This window comes from Cariama cristata, unplaced genomic scaffold, assembly GCF_000690535.1.
Source record: "Cariama cristata isolate BGI_N322 unplaced genomic scaffold, ASM69053v1 scaffold8325, whole genome shotgun sequence".
Classification (NCBI taxonomy): domain Eukaryota; kingdom Metazoa; phylum Chordata; class Aves; order Cariamiformes; family Cariamidae; genus Cariama; species Cariama cristata.
Window position 1 is genome coordinate 2,875 of NW_009619169.1, and position 14,747 is coordinate 17,621.

The window sequence follows — 14,747 nt, forward strand, 5'->3', positions numbered from 1 at the left end:
AAGAAGGCTATTCTTGAAAATCCAGAAAGACCAGTTAAGAATGAAGCACAGTATTGAACCCTCTTTTTCTGGTATCTTGAGGCTTGGATTAACATGGTCAAAGGTGTGACCTTAAGCATTGTTTCCGAGCAAAGCATGATTTCGAGAAGTCAGTGTAGTAATTGAATTATTACTTAAGTGATGAAAATGTTGGTTTGTGATTGTTTCCTTTCTTTTTAAGTGGTTGCTACATTTAATTTGAGATACAATTCACCAAACTATTTAAGCGTGTGATGAAATATCCTAGTAAAGTCAGTTGGATTTAAGTTTTACTGAATTGGTGCCTTGCCCATCTAGTTCTTTTAAAAACTTACGTACACATGATTAATTGCTTCACTGTTGGCAGCTCTTGCAAATTCTAGTGTGAGTTGTATGAATGACATTCAGTGTGTTTCTTGAGGCTCCAGCTTCCAGATTTAGAGGACTGAGGGAATCTTTGTTTTTAGCTTTAAACCTAACGGATTTTGTAGCGCTCCAGCCTGTAGAGGAAAGTTTGAAGTGTCACAAATGCAGCACAGAAACCAGAAAGTTTAAAACAAAATACTGGTGTAACTTGCATTAAATTCCCTTGAATTCTGGACGTCTTGCGTGGTTGTTAGTCTCTGATTACTTTAGTTGTAGTTGCATGTCTGTCCTGGGCTACCACGCTACCATGAGAGTACCCCAAGTTCCCACTTTGCTAAACATTGTTTAAACTTACTTGACACCAAATCTGAAAATCTCCATCAGAATATTTATCCAAGGAAGAAGTGTCTATAAAAGTGCTGTTGGCCTGGTTTTTGTTTAGAGGATCATACTGTCATAGACTGGGGTGGTGGTCTATTTTTTTGTTCTTTTTTTTTTTTTAATGGTCAGCATTTCTATTTGGTTGACTGTACTATGGTGACAGTCCCGCTTTAAACAAGGGCAGGAACATTTGCTGGTTGCTGGATGTTAAATAGCCATGACTGTTTGGGACGGACAGGATTTTTCATGAGCAGGTAAGAAATCTGCATCATCGTAAAATGCATTAACACATTATCATAAGCATCTACACTTATGATGTGGAGAAGAACAGTCAGAATTTAACCACGTTGGCCAGTTTTGGTTTACCTTGATTCTTAAAACATCAAGCATTGTTGATTGTTACTTCAGTTTTGTTTTGACTCTTTCTATAAGAAGAGCTAACAAATTTACTGTCTGATTCTGGGGGTTTTATGTGCTCAGAGCAATACCTCTTCAGCCATCCTGTGTGCTTCTAGAGCTAGCCAACTTGCCTGTGAGTTTTGTCCTTTATAGGCAGTGCTGTCGCTTAGTCTGTTCTTCTACCAGAAAGCTTAGATCTTGCTGTATATCACAAGAGTAGGACATGGCTTACCTCTAAAGCTCAAGGATTTACTCTGTATTTCATATACTGAGGGAGGTAAGAAGAAATCAGTGGCTGATAGCTCTGTTCTTAAGGAGGAAATATGTCCACCATACTGGATCAGTCAGTTAGTTTTGAGGAGTTTGTAATAATGATGGCTCGGTGAAGATATGTCATGGGCCAGTTGGTTTTGTTTAGCTGTGATCTTGTACAGCAGGTTCAAATGTATGTTGCAGGAGAGCTTAATACAACAAAAAAAATCATCAAGTTATTAGACAGAAATATCTGACCTGTTTTCGGAAGCCCTGTGGTCTCCTGGCCACAGCGTGCAGAATCTGAATGAACTCCTACTCTCTGCTTGCTTTGTTTTACATACTCTTCCCTCACTGTCTGCTGGTAACTGTCAGAGGCTAATAGAGATACAGGCTTCTAGCCTGCCCCTGTACCATCATTTTTATAAAACCTGTCCCACAGTAACACTTTGAGCGACCTCAGAGTACTTTCAGATATTTTTTCCAGATGTTTAACTCTCCAAACTCAAGCACCGCCATGGAGTGCAAGATGACTGATGGTGTGCACAGAGCTGAGTGTGTGCATTGATATGTCTGTATACAGCTGACAGATTAAACAAACCTTGAAGTTTACTGGCCAGGTCTTCTGTTTCAGTCTATGACTGCGAAATAACTGTTTAAGAACAGGCAAGGTGTGCGTGATGCTCAGTACAGTCTAGACTTAAAAACCTAGCTTAAGAAACAGCTCATGCAAAGAGTATTCTAGAAATTGTATAGTGAAGGAAGGGAGAGACTGATCTTGTGCCCTTTAAAAAATGCATGATAACTTTCTAAAAATTGTCGACTCTATCTTAAAGATATCGTGCGGTAAATGGCATGATGCTGTCTGCTGGCTTTCGACTCCTTGCTTATGAAGTGGTTGACTTTTAGCCTCTAAATGTCTTCCATTTTTGTGGGATTGATTTTTTTTTTTTGCCTATTAAGCTAGTCTTCAAACAGGATTGTTAATAAACAATTTTTTCAATCTCCTCCTACTACAGAAACAGTCCCTTGTAAATGCTAACATTGAACTTCAATGAAGAAGTAATCTTAGTCAGCAAAACTATAACAATACCCTTTTTAAAAGGACAGACCACACCTTATCTTTGATGGCAACTTAATACAGTCTCTCTGAATTATATGCCTCTGTCAAAGCAAAATTAAATCTTTGGAGGTAAAATTCAATGTTAACTTAAGAATATTTCAATTTCCTACTACTACCCTCTGACAAACATGCATGATATGTGAATTGTATTGTTTTAAACATCTCATGAAGGCTAGCTCTAGTGTAGCTGAGAAGTGATCATTTCAGCTGATAGAATCACAGCTGCCCTAAGATGCCTTTTTGGTTTAATATTTGGGATGTTCTCTCCAAATAGTACTGTTCCTGTCACACTTCTGCACTCTTGTATTATGGTCTGATTTTTTTTTATTAATCCCTAATGGTACAAGCACATACCTCTTAAGCCAAGCAAAAAAACTGCCACTACAATGCGTTGAATAGACCAAGCAACAAATCCTGTTGCGAGCAACTTTCATATTTAATGCATCTCTGAAGGTCAGGAGGAACAGCTGCCTGTCATCCTGCTGTTCTTGCTCTCTCTGAGGATGGTTACCTTATTTTTGAACCCTTGCTTGTTTCCTAGGTGATCCTACTGAAACACGCAGAGGGCTCTTCTTGAAATTCATTAGATTCTTGGCTATTTCTATCTTAAATCCACAAAGTTTTTCACTTAATAGTGAGGAAGTAAAAAGGGTGAAGGGACTTTTGTGTTAGCCATGGTTAGGAGAGGAATTTGTAAAGCATGCTGTATGTATTGCAGCAGTGCTGGGCAACCTCACATCAGCTGCACTAGGCGCTGCACAAGTATGTAGGATTTTCTCCCTTAAAGCATAAAAAGCACAGCAAAGGGGAGAAGAAATAATGTATATGAATGGGTTATGATCTTATTGACATGTACTCCTGAAATGTTGAAGATGATGTGAAAGATAGAAGGGAAAAAGATCTTCCCCCCACCCCCTTTCTGCAGGCTCACAGGCTATCGCAGAGCTCCTGAGCTTTTCTGAAATGAGTAGAACCTCCAAAGAAGGCATGGCTTAAAACATAAAAGCAGAGCCAGTGCCATAATGCTTGCTACTTGATCTTGTGTGGGTGGCTCTCTTAACCAGTTGCAGTCAGTGCCTTTATTCATTGTTCAGGAGCTTTTTGAAACATCTGAGCTTCAGCTCCAAAATGAGTCACAGGAGCTTGCTGGAAGCAGAGTTGTTTGTTATTTAGAACTTCTGAGTTTAATGTTTATTACTACTGAATCTGGGTGTTCTTGCTGTCCTGGATGCAGATAGCCCACTATGAAGCTTAGACCTGGTTATGCTAAGGTCTTCCTGTTGGAGAAAGCAGAACGGTACTCCTAAATACTTTCTTCTTCCTCAAAGTTTTGGCCCAATAATTGGTTTCTTGGTAACTGATTAATATCTTCATTTGATTAGTCTTATATGTGGGTCTTGTCTATGATATCTATTGTAATCTGGAGCTGTGACCTCTTATAATGTAGTCTATAAAATATTCAAACAGTTTTGAGTGTAATTCTACAAGTCTAGGAGTTGTCTGTGTTGCATCACTGAGGGACTGAACAAACATGGCATGTCCAGTTTATACTGGGGACACCTGGATAAAAATTGATGCTGCAGCTTAAAAGTGCTGATGGGAAATAATGCTCACCTTATGTGGATGTCAGTAGACGTACTCACCTCTTGCTGACCCCCCCTCAGAAAAATACTCTTTTCCATCTGAACATCGCCTTGAAAGTCATGGGATGAAATCTGAAGTCAGTGGGAGTTTTCTGTGAATTTCAGAGGTGCCGAGATTTTCTCTGATAGTCTTGCCTTCTAAAAATGATAGATATTTTATTGTGTGTGTTTGTTGTAGACGGAGCTGCTGTTCTAGGATATGTTCTAGACTCAGTCTGCTCTTTTGCAGTTTAGCTTTCTGCCACAGAGCTTTTTGGTTTGAGCTTGGGTGTGTGGCAACCAGAAGTAAGCAGCTGCTGCAGTGCTCTCATGTCTGCCTCTCTTCTGATTCTGAAAATGAGGACCAAGAGCATGTTTTGACCTCTGTGGCATCACTCAAAGGCCATTATCCCGAGGATGCATTGTATCTACTTATAGTTAATGTTACTAACAGAAGAAAGGAAGAATGTTCTTTTTATGTAAAAGCAAGACTGAATCTTAATCATTAGACCTAACATTCATAAGAAGGACTATCAGATGCTTTTATTGTGGCAATCCAGTGCTCTGCTTGTGTGGATTGTGCTTCCCAAGATTTGCTGGACTGCAGCCTAGCTACGTTGTGTGGGAGCCTTCCCACAGGACACATGTTGGTGCTACGGCATAGACGAGGGAGCGTTTGTGTGTACCTCTGGTAATGTCATAGCCCTCTCCTGGGAGGAGATGATCAGCGGGATGGAATTGTTGCTCGGTATTGGCAGATGTTATCTCACTGCTATGAAACACTAATCAGCTTAGCAGGAGGCTCTGGTTTCTCAGCCCTCAGCTGACAGGGGTAGAGAGGAAGGAGGAGTAATCCAATTGAATTGGAAATGCACCCTTGACTTTGCTTCTCATGTCACCTCTCAAACCATAATAAAGGGAGAAGCACTTGGGAAGCAGGACCATCTCATTTCATTTGTACAGTGTCAGGGTAATGGTATCCAGTTCCCAGCTGGTTGCATATAAGGTACCTCAGAACTAACTCTTTTGAGGACTGCATCACTGCCCTTTCCTGGTCACAGGCAGAGTGAGTGACAGGATGGACTATTAAAGAACAAGGTAATTTCTCCTTGCAAAGGGTATTTTAACGTATTGGAGAGAGAAATGAGCTAGGTTCTACTTTTTACTCACTCCCTGTTCGTGCTGTTAGTGCACAAGGATGACTTTTGTCTTTGTGATACTTTGAGAATGAAGGCAGAAATTCTGCCAGAGTGTTTTGGGAGATGATGACAGTTCAGAGAGGTATTACAGAACTGAGCACTAGAATAGCTGAAAAAACTGGGGGCTTTTGCTCCAGTAAGTGTTGGTGCATATGTCTGTTCTAGTAAGTGTCTTCCAAATGTACAAGCACTGTTTCTTCATGGCTGAGTGAAATAAAAGCTCTCTAAACTTTAAAAAGCAATTTTGCTCTGTAATGCAATGGTGCAAATGGCACCAAGTCCTGTTCATGGATCTTTCACCAGAAGTAGTTGGCATAGAGCTGCTTCAGTAACACATGAGTTAACTGCAACAGTGTTAGGAAGTGAACTGGATTGTTTCCCTCATAGGATCTGATAAATAGAATTCTTGTGTAAACACTAATAAAAGATGAAGAGATTTGGACTGGGTCAGTTGGTAACTCAGCTGATGGGATTCTATTACTGTTAATGATGTGTCATAATGAAAACACAAACTGAATCTTTAGGACAGGTATGTATGCAGGGTCCATGCTTGTAACTGTAGACATCTGGTTTGGAAGCACACAAGATGGGGTACAGAACCTTGCTATGCTGGATTTTTAAAGTCACCTTTTAGAATAAGCAATTTTTTTAAAAAGGTGCCCTTAGGTGGTAGACATGTTTCCTTTATTAATATTCCCTTTATTAACTTGTGTGGGATCTTTTTTTTACTATTTATTTTCTACTCCTTTTCAAGTATTTTAAAAACCAGATTTAAATGTAACACATTGTTCTCTGTTTTCAGAAATGAATAAAGCTAGCAGCTGTACGTAATATGCTGATGGCATTCTGCGCTGCATCGGGATCAAGAAGTCAGGAGAGTGTGATGCCTAGAAATCTCTCGGATGAAATGGCATCTGAAATCTCTCCAAAGCACACACGTGGGAGCATGGAGAGGGGTGGCAGTGTGGAGAATCATGGCAGCCAAGCTAGGTGCAGAAATCTTGCCTTGGTAAGTATTTAAGGAGCCTTATGCTTGGTGATGCAAATTACATTTGTAGCTTTGTTCACATCACAGGATTTATTTTTTATAAACTGTTGATTTTTGCCATTTCTAGTCCTAAATGGTTGCTTGTGGTCTTGGTTGTTAACAAACTGAAAGGCCAGAAATAACTACTCTGATTTGGTACAACTGGTTTGCTGGTTATTCTGGTCTGATTGTTTCCAAGAGCTTGGAGCGTGCTTCTCTCTGACCATTTCTCTCAGAACCAGGAACAGCAGTAAAGAGCACGTATTACATTGGGCTACTTGGTGCAACCACCGGCATTCAGGGCACAGTTTGATGCACATCTCTGCCTTTGCTTTCTTAAGTAGCTTGTAAAGGAACTTAAGGATAGTGTTGGTTCTATATGCTGTTTCTTGCTTAAGCTCATTGTTGACACTATTGAATGAAGGTCTCTGCTTATTCCACCTTCATATAATTAGGTGAGTAACAAATACATCACTATAAACAAAGCTGTCTTTGCATTAGTGGATATGAGTGTGTGGCCATTTAAATAGTATGTGAGTAATTGAGGGAGTAGGATGCACTTCTTCATTTTTCCAATTAGCAGGATGATTCAGGCAATGAACTCAACAGTACTGTTTATACTGTGACAGGGTAAGTCTAGAAAGCAGGTATGGTTCCTTGCATATTTTTTTTACCATCACAACCATTTGAAAAGCATCCATTTTCAATTGAAGAAAGAGCATTCCAGTAAACATGCTTTCCCTAAATGGAAATCTAAATCTCTATCTTGCCTTAAACATGGAAATGGGCTTTTTGTATCTTTCCCTCTGCCCTCCCTGCTAGCTTCCTTTTAGTGAAGTAGTTTTCTGTGAAGGAATAAGTGGCGGAAATAAGTTGGCAAGTTGATACCTGTATTTATCTATATAACTCAGAAATGCTCAGTGTTTTTGTGCTACTTCGTGAGCTTTCTGGCAGCTGGAGATAGTTCTAAAGATGTTCCTTCTTCATTGTCTCTAATGAGAATACAACTCTGTTACTATTATGCTGTGTCCTTCAGCTTGCGTTGCTAGTTAAAACACAAAATGAGTATTACTAAATTTAGTCCCTTAACTGTCTCTGATCTGTGCTAGAAAAAAAGTTGTGAAGGGTCAAGGTGGGGGAGGTTGAGAGCATAGCCAAGTACACAATTTGGACACAGGTATTTAGAGTATGTTGTTTACTATATGAAAACTGATTGGATCTTAGAGAATTACAGTGGGAGTTGCACTTTGTTAAACAATTACGATTTAATTTTATGCAGAATTACAAGTTAATTTTGTGCATTACTGACTGCAGTTTTCCAGGTTATCAAACTAGTAGTCAATCATGTTTCCATGGGTTGTATTCTTAGCTGCAGTAGCAGGCATGAGACTAGTCATTTGAAAAAATCAGTATTGAATAACGGGGCTATGTATAAATGAGTGTCTTTGTGCAGTCTCATCCTGAGTCTGCCGTGTCAGAAAATGACATAGATTCCCTTAGTCTAACTAGATCTTGCCATGTGATAACCGATATGATGATGCATCAGCTAGAATTGGAATCTCTTCCTACTCTGTAATGCAGTAATTTATAGATGGAGTAAAAGCTGGCTGTAGGTTTAGGCAATTCCCATCAGACCTGTGCATCAGCAAAAGAAGTTCTCGAAGCCTTTAGTTTGTCTTGTTTAAGTTCATGCATAAAGAAAGGGAAGCATGTACCAGGGGGTTTAACTGTGGTGCCACAGATCCCCTTCCATGACTGTTCTTCCAGCAATATAGCAGATGACATGTCCAATAAGGCTGACAGGTAGCATGTGTGGATTAGCAGGTTAGGGAATGGAAACCCTTTTCAATAAAGGTATAATTTCAGTTTCTGAGTTTGAGAAGGAGTCTGTGTTGAACTGAATGTGAAGGAAATTCTGCCAGTTGTGATTGAGTAAATAGTAGTCAAGTCTTTAGTGCTGCTCAGATCCTTCCTTTTTGTGATCTGATGTAAGAAAAGAGTGTTGTTCCACTGGCTGATATATTTTGTCTGTTTAGCACTGAAACAGGTTTTAGAAATCCTCAGGAGAAAGAGAGGTATTCTTCAAATATTTCTTTTTCTATATCCTTGTATAATTGTGTATTAAAAGCATCATTTTTTTACAGTTCACTAAGCAGATCAGGGAGTTGGTAAGAGGAACATGTTCCAGCAACTAGCTTTCCCTAGAAACCTTACCTTCTTGCTTCAGTAGTTTTATTATAAAAGTTCAGAAGATGCAGAAGCTTTGATGGCCTAAGGAGAAGATAGATAACTTTATGTAGACAAATAATCTATTATTACACCGAATCTGAGAAAGGAAGGGGCAGATTTTCAGACACACCAGACCTTCATAGCCCTGAAGCAGAAACAACTACCAAGTTACCTGCCTCTTCATTTATTACTTTTCTGGGTCTGTTCACCTAGAGACACAGCAAGGAAGGTCAGGGTTGGCTCTGAGTTTGTTGGTTTGTTTTTTTTAATGGCCTTGCAAAGGAAAGAAATGTAGCAGTGCTTTTTATGACAGGCCTGTACTGCTGCAGGTTTCATCCTACTCGATTACAAAAAAGAGGCTCTTAAGCTTCTTGGTGTCAAACTACATTAGTCACTAAATATAACCTTTGTATTGCATCTGTGGAATTCAGACAAATCTAGGGATGTGATAATAGAGACAAACACTTAGACTGGCTTTAGCCTATGCTGACTGCTTAGAGCTGGTTTGGCTGACTGTTGGCTGTTCTTGCATACTGGGTGTCTGCGCTGGCATTACTTGCTGTGGAACTGGTTGTGGGTTTAGGAATGATGAGGAGGTGGACATGAATTGCCATGTGTGAAAAAGGTCTTAAAATTCTGTGTGTGTGGTTCTTACCAGTCAGCTGTTGTCAGTTCAGTTTAATTTTGCCAGATTTCTCAGCTGCTTCTTACCTACACAATGGGGCTTTTAGTTAATCTTTGAGAATTGCAGTCCTTAAAGCCAAATTTATTTTTTTTAAATGGGAAGCAAGGTTCTGCTGTGATTGCAGTAGATGATTGCAGTAGAATTTTCCATATAAATGATAAATGTTCAGGTCTGGATTTATGCTGCCAAATCTATCCCAGCAGCTGAAGACAAGTAGAAGAGCCTATGGTTAGATGGGAGGAATGTTTGCCTTGATATTTTCATCTCACGCCAACTTTTATAACCATAAAAGTTCTTATATAAGAGGACATGAATTTGCACATATATTCTGCTTGCTTTTTAATGAAGGTGGTATCCATAGATATGCTTGGCAAAAGCATGAGACAAATATACCTTCTGGATACATGGAATCACTTGCACTGTGCAAGGGGGAGGGTAAACAAAAACATTGTGTTCTACTTTGCAATTCTGGCTTCCAAAACCCATTCTTGAATGACACTCCCTGATACATGGTATAAGAATTAACTTGCAGTGAAATATGGTTGCAGCCTTTGAAGGACACTTAATTCAGAGATAAAACTAGGTCTTGGCTTTTTTGAAGCAATTTGTCTTGTTCCATTGACCAAATAGCCACAGACCAACTTCTTACAGCCAATCCTTCTTTTTCAGTGCTTCACTCTGGTAATTGTACTGTGTATCTGTTCTCAGCCATGAATAACTACGTTAGTTTCTAGGTGTGAATAACATGCTAGGACAATAGTATCACCTGCGAAATCATACCAGAAGGTGCTGGTTGTACCTAAAGTGAGCTGTGCTACTTAGAACTGAACTCAATAATAAGCTGTGTGAGTGCCTTGGATCTGTTGATAGGACTTCAGTACTATACCTTCTGTATCTGAACATGCCTTACTGAGCGATAGGTTTGAGGGATAGTGAGTTTTTGTTACACTCAATGGGTCATGCTGTGTTGGGATTTTTTAATTAATTTTATTTTTGCCTTTGGTTTAGACAGATCCTCAGTTAATGCTGCAGTTCATCACCACTCTTTTTGGGACAGTGGTGACCTCCAGAATTTGGTCAAGTGACTATTTCTTTTGGTCATTAATCAAGTGACTTAAATTGGCAGATGGCCACAATTCTAAAAAGATGTCTTGCTTATTCTGTTTGTTATTTCTTCAAATAAACTTCCCCTGTGGCTCTAACAAGACTTGATACCCAGTCACTGAAGATGGTTTGTCACTACCACATACCTTGTATAGTAAAAGTGACATTTTGAACATTGGTTACATAGACAAGAAGAGTTAAGTATTTTGTGCATGATCTGAGCTGGCTCAGTACCTTACTTCAAATGTTCAGCCATTAACTCAGGGTTGACCTGGTTATTTTGTAGTTATGATGTCTCTTGGAGCCTAAAAATTAGTTGCTATGGCCTTTATCCTTTTTGGATCAGTACAGATAATTCAAGTGCAACAGACCTGGGTTTCTAAGTGCACAGTGTTACTGTCTCTTTGCCCCAGCCTCTCAGAAGAGGTCTTGGGATTCCAGTGTGGTTTTAGGAGTTTCTGGAAAAGGACAGACTGTGTGTGTTAGCCCACTGCCACCTTTTTTTCCTCTCAGTTTGAGTGTGCAGAGTCTTGTGATGCTGAGCTGCACTTCAGGTACATTCAAGGGAAAGTCCTGAGAGACTCCTTTCATAAAATTAATGTGTTTTTCCTCCTTGATACTCATAATCTGCAGGCTTTAGTGTTCTGCGAGGTCTTTCACCATGTACAAGTACTTGGCCAAAAAACAATACACAAAAAAAATGTGAAGAATTTTTATGACTGTTGGATACTTTCTATGGATACAGCTGTCTTTGGGCAGGTGGAAGCCGTTCTTTACAGGGTGTGGAGAGAGCTGTGCTTCATCCACTTCAAACTTATATTAGTATGACTTGGAAGCAGTACGCCTTGGAAAAATAAGAGTCATTGTTCATACCAGCAGGGCAAGAAGTAGAGAGGAAGAGGGGCTGGAGGACCACTTGCTTTGGACCATGAGTGTAGAACTACAGTAAAGAGCCTGACTCCTTGCAAGGAATGACCTTGCTGTAAAATGTGCCAGTGAGAATATAGATCCTGAAGGTAATTTACGCCGTATGCACAAACTGCATCATTCTGCTTCAAAGCAGGATCGAGTAGATGAAGATTATTCCAGCAGGTGGGCAGCTCTGCTCTTCAACCCTCACTGACAGGCATTTCTGAACTTCCAAAGCCATTGCTTTGTACTCCCCTGCTTTTCAAGCAATACTTGGATTAGAGTTTCTCTAATGTGAAAGCTAATTTGCACTTGTCTCGCCTTCAGTGCACATAGAGAAGATTTGTTGTAATGATGTGGGTGGTCAACTTTTTATATATTAAAATACATACAGGGCTGTGTCTGCCTACCACCCATTCATTCTTCCCTGTTTTAAAACATAACATGATCCATTCTTCCAGCCTTCCTGTGCAGCCAGGCTCGCAGCACTCCTTGCTTTGTTCTGGACCCTGTCCAGCTTGGCAGCATCCTTTCCAAAGTTCAGTGACTGAATCTGAACTCTGTGTTCCAAATGAGGATGCGCTGTTATTTCATCACCCTGGTTAATATATCCCAGAATGAAATTTGCATACCTGAACAGCACTCTTTTTTCCTCTTTATGGCACTTAAACTGACCTGCAACTCCTTCTGTCTTGTATTGCCACTTAGACATTTTTTCATCACTTTATATTCATGTGTTTTTCAACTGAATTTCATCTTCTGGACTACCAGCACACTTACATGGCTCGTGAAGGTCTCATTCTGCCCTACCTAGTTCTTGCAGGAACATCTTCCAGCATAAGGGGATTAACAAATACTAAGTTAGTCGTCTACTATTGTTAGTGAAATATCAGAAGTTTAGAGGTGTAGGGATAAATCTGTTTGGAACTTGTCTTGTTTCATTACACAGTTTATAATACATCATGCTGCTTCTCAAAAATAAGTCTCTCCCCTGCCCGCCAGTTACATAGATACCTTGCAGTAACTTCATTGAGGCATAGCTTCCTTATTCATCTATAAGGGTATTTTAAGGGGCCTTGTCATAAAGCCTTCAAATCAAACTATATGGCATCTCGTGCTTATACCTATTGGCCAAGTCAGTAATCTTCTCATGAGAAAAGAGATTGGCATGAAATTACCTGACTTTTTAAAAACAGTGTTAGTGGCCTTTGCCTGAAACATCTCCCAATTTTTCCTCAATGCTGTCTAAAATAGAAGTTAAAGGAAGGAAGAAATTAATAAGGTGATCAACCTAACTTTGATAACCAGAGAGATGTCTTCAGAGTTTATGTAGATCTTGCATTGCTTTAGCTTGTTGTTTTTTTTAAAGCAGGTTAGAAGTAATTTAATTGGTTTATGACTTCAGTTCATGTAGTTTATTTTTTAAATACTTCCAGATCATTTGTTTCCTCACTTATGACCTATTGATTATATGCTTTGCTAACTATTATGCACACAGCTACAATTATATTAATAAACAGAAGAAAACAACATTCAATATTATAATCTTCTTCACCAAATGGAATGTTATTATCAAAATCGTCAGATAGTGGGTTGTAAAGGAAGTACTTTTTGACAGAGCACACAATTAAACTGTGGAGCTCATTGCCACAGAATGCTGTGAATGCCAGCCATTTAAATGGGCTTAAACAATAAGATGAATTCATGCTAGAAAAGCTCATTAAGGGCTGTTAAGTACATAGATGCAGATGCAACTGGGAAGTTCTTAAGCCATGTATTGCTGGAAACTGGAAGGATGTAGGGAAGAAAAATATAAATCCATCCAATTTACAGCAATACTCTTCCCTGCCCAACCCTGTTCCCCTGTCCTGTGCATTACTGGTGGCTGAAGGCAGGCTACTGAGCTAAATGGACTTTTTGGTCTGATCCTGTATGGTAGTTCTTGTTCTTCTCTGTAATTCACTTGCTGCCTGCTTAAGCAATGGTGCAGTACGATTCATTCTGTTTCCCTTTTCTGTAAATATGATCAGAGGTACTTGCCTTTTTCATCTGCACTGAAGCTTTTGTACCTGTTCTGATACTGTTCCTGCATGCAGGGCTTTCTATCGCCCCCCCCCTCCTTTTAGAGGTAGAACTGCCTGCCTTGTTATTAACAGGCTAAGGCCTAAGTGGTGTTACATCGCTCTCTTTCTACAACATACTAGAATAGTTTGCTCCCTCCATCTTTTTTTGAGAAGCATCCAGTCACTTCTCTCCCATGGAACTGTGACTGTTCTTTGGCATGGTCAAGTGATCAATGATAAATCAGTTGAGTCTGGTGTGCTCCTGGTATTTTACTAATTGAAGTTTCGTCCTCTATCAGTTTTCTGAAGAATTATTTGATTTTTTTTTTAATGACTGCAGATGTCTTGGGATTTCCCCCGCTGTTCTGTTTCTGTCAAAGCTGTGCTGGTCTTAGGATTCTAGGTCTTGATGTGAAGTTAAGAATTTCTTTAGATGCATGTGAAAAATTGTGGGCCTTTGGTATTAAGTCACTGTTTTGGACAGGTAGGAAAGGGATCTTTTCTATGAAACAGATCCTGTTTTTCTTTTATTATTTTTTTTCTTGTTTCTTTTTTTTCCTCTTTTATACCAAACACCACCATAGCAGACTCTTTCCTGTTTGGCATAAGCAGGAAGTGTTTTGCTGCACAGGGATCTGAAATATTAATGCCATCTGAGCATACTCAGCTATTTCAGCTGTTTGCATCCTAAATTTCTTCTGTCCAAGCAGTCTTTTTAATCCTCAGCTAAGGCACAATTTTGAAGTTTCAAATTTAGGTTTAGTTTTGGGAGGCATGTTTGTGTATTAGAGTAGGGAGTTGGTGGAAAGTATGAGGGGAATAACTCAAGTAACTGAAAAGACTCTGTTAAAAACCCAGATTGTTCAAGGAGACAGGAGGCCTGGAAAACCAGCCCAGAAAGAATGTGAACTGTTCCAATACTTGGAATATGTGGGAAATAGACTAATTAGAAATAGACTTGGTGACCTTAGTTAAAACTGGCATCAGTTAACCACAACAAAATTCATCCTATCTTTCTGAAAGCTCTACTACGATATAAGTTATACCAGTGGGCATTTTATACTACACCACTGTTCTCAGACCAGTGATAAAGCAAGTCGCCGCTTGAGCTCCTTTGGTTTGACTAACTTAAGTAGGTTTATCTTCACTGTGCTTGTGTCTAAAATGGGATTATTTCCTTGTCTTACAAACTGAAACATGCCTTGCCTGAGGGAGTTCTAGCCAGGCTGTGTACCTTGCATCTCAGTATGGTGACCTGCCATAATGCTGCCTAATCTCTAGAGCTGCTGTCTTTCCCCTCCCCCCGTCTGTCTCCACCTCACTCCCCCCGAAAATGTCACATTGGTCATCTTGAAGGAAAACTGCATAGG

General features: G+C 39.6%; 1 protein-coding gene across 1 annotated transcript in view; it reads left to right on the forward strand.

Moving 5' to 3' along the window:
• Nucleotides 1–6,192: 6,192 nt before the first annotated feature.
• PROSER2 (proline and serine rich 2) overlaps nucleotides 6,193–14,747 on the forward strand; it is a 13,496-nt gene continuing 4,941 nt past the window's right edge. Inside the window, exon 1 of the mRNA XM_009701131.1 lies at nucleotides 6,193–6,369. Within this exon, the coding sequence (XP_009699433.1) occupies nucleotides 6,193–6,369 (177 nt within the window). The remainder of the gene's footprint in view (nucleotides 6,370–14,747) is intronic.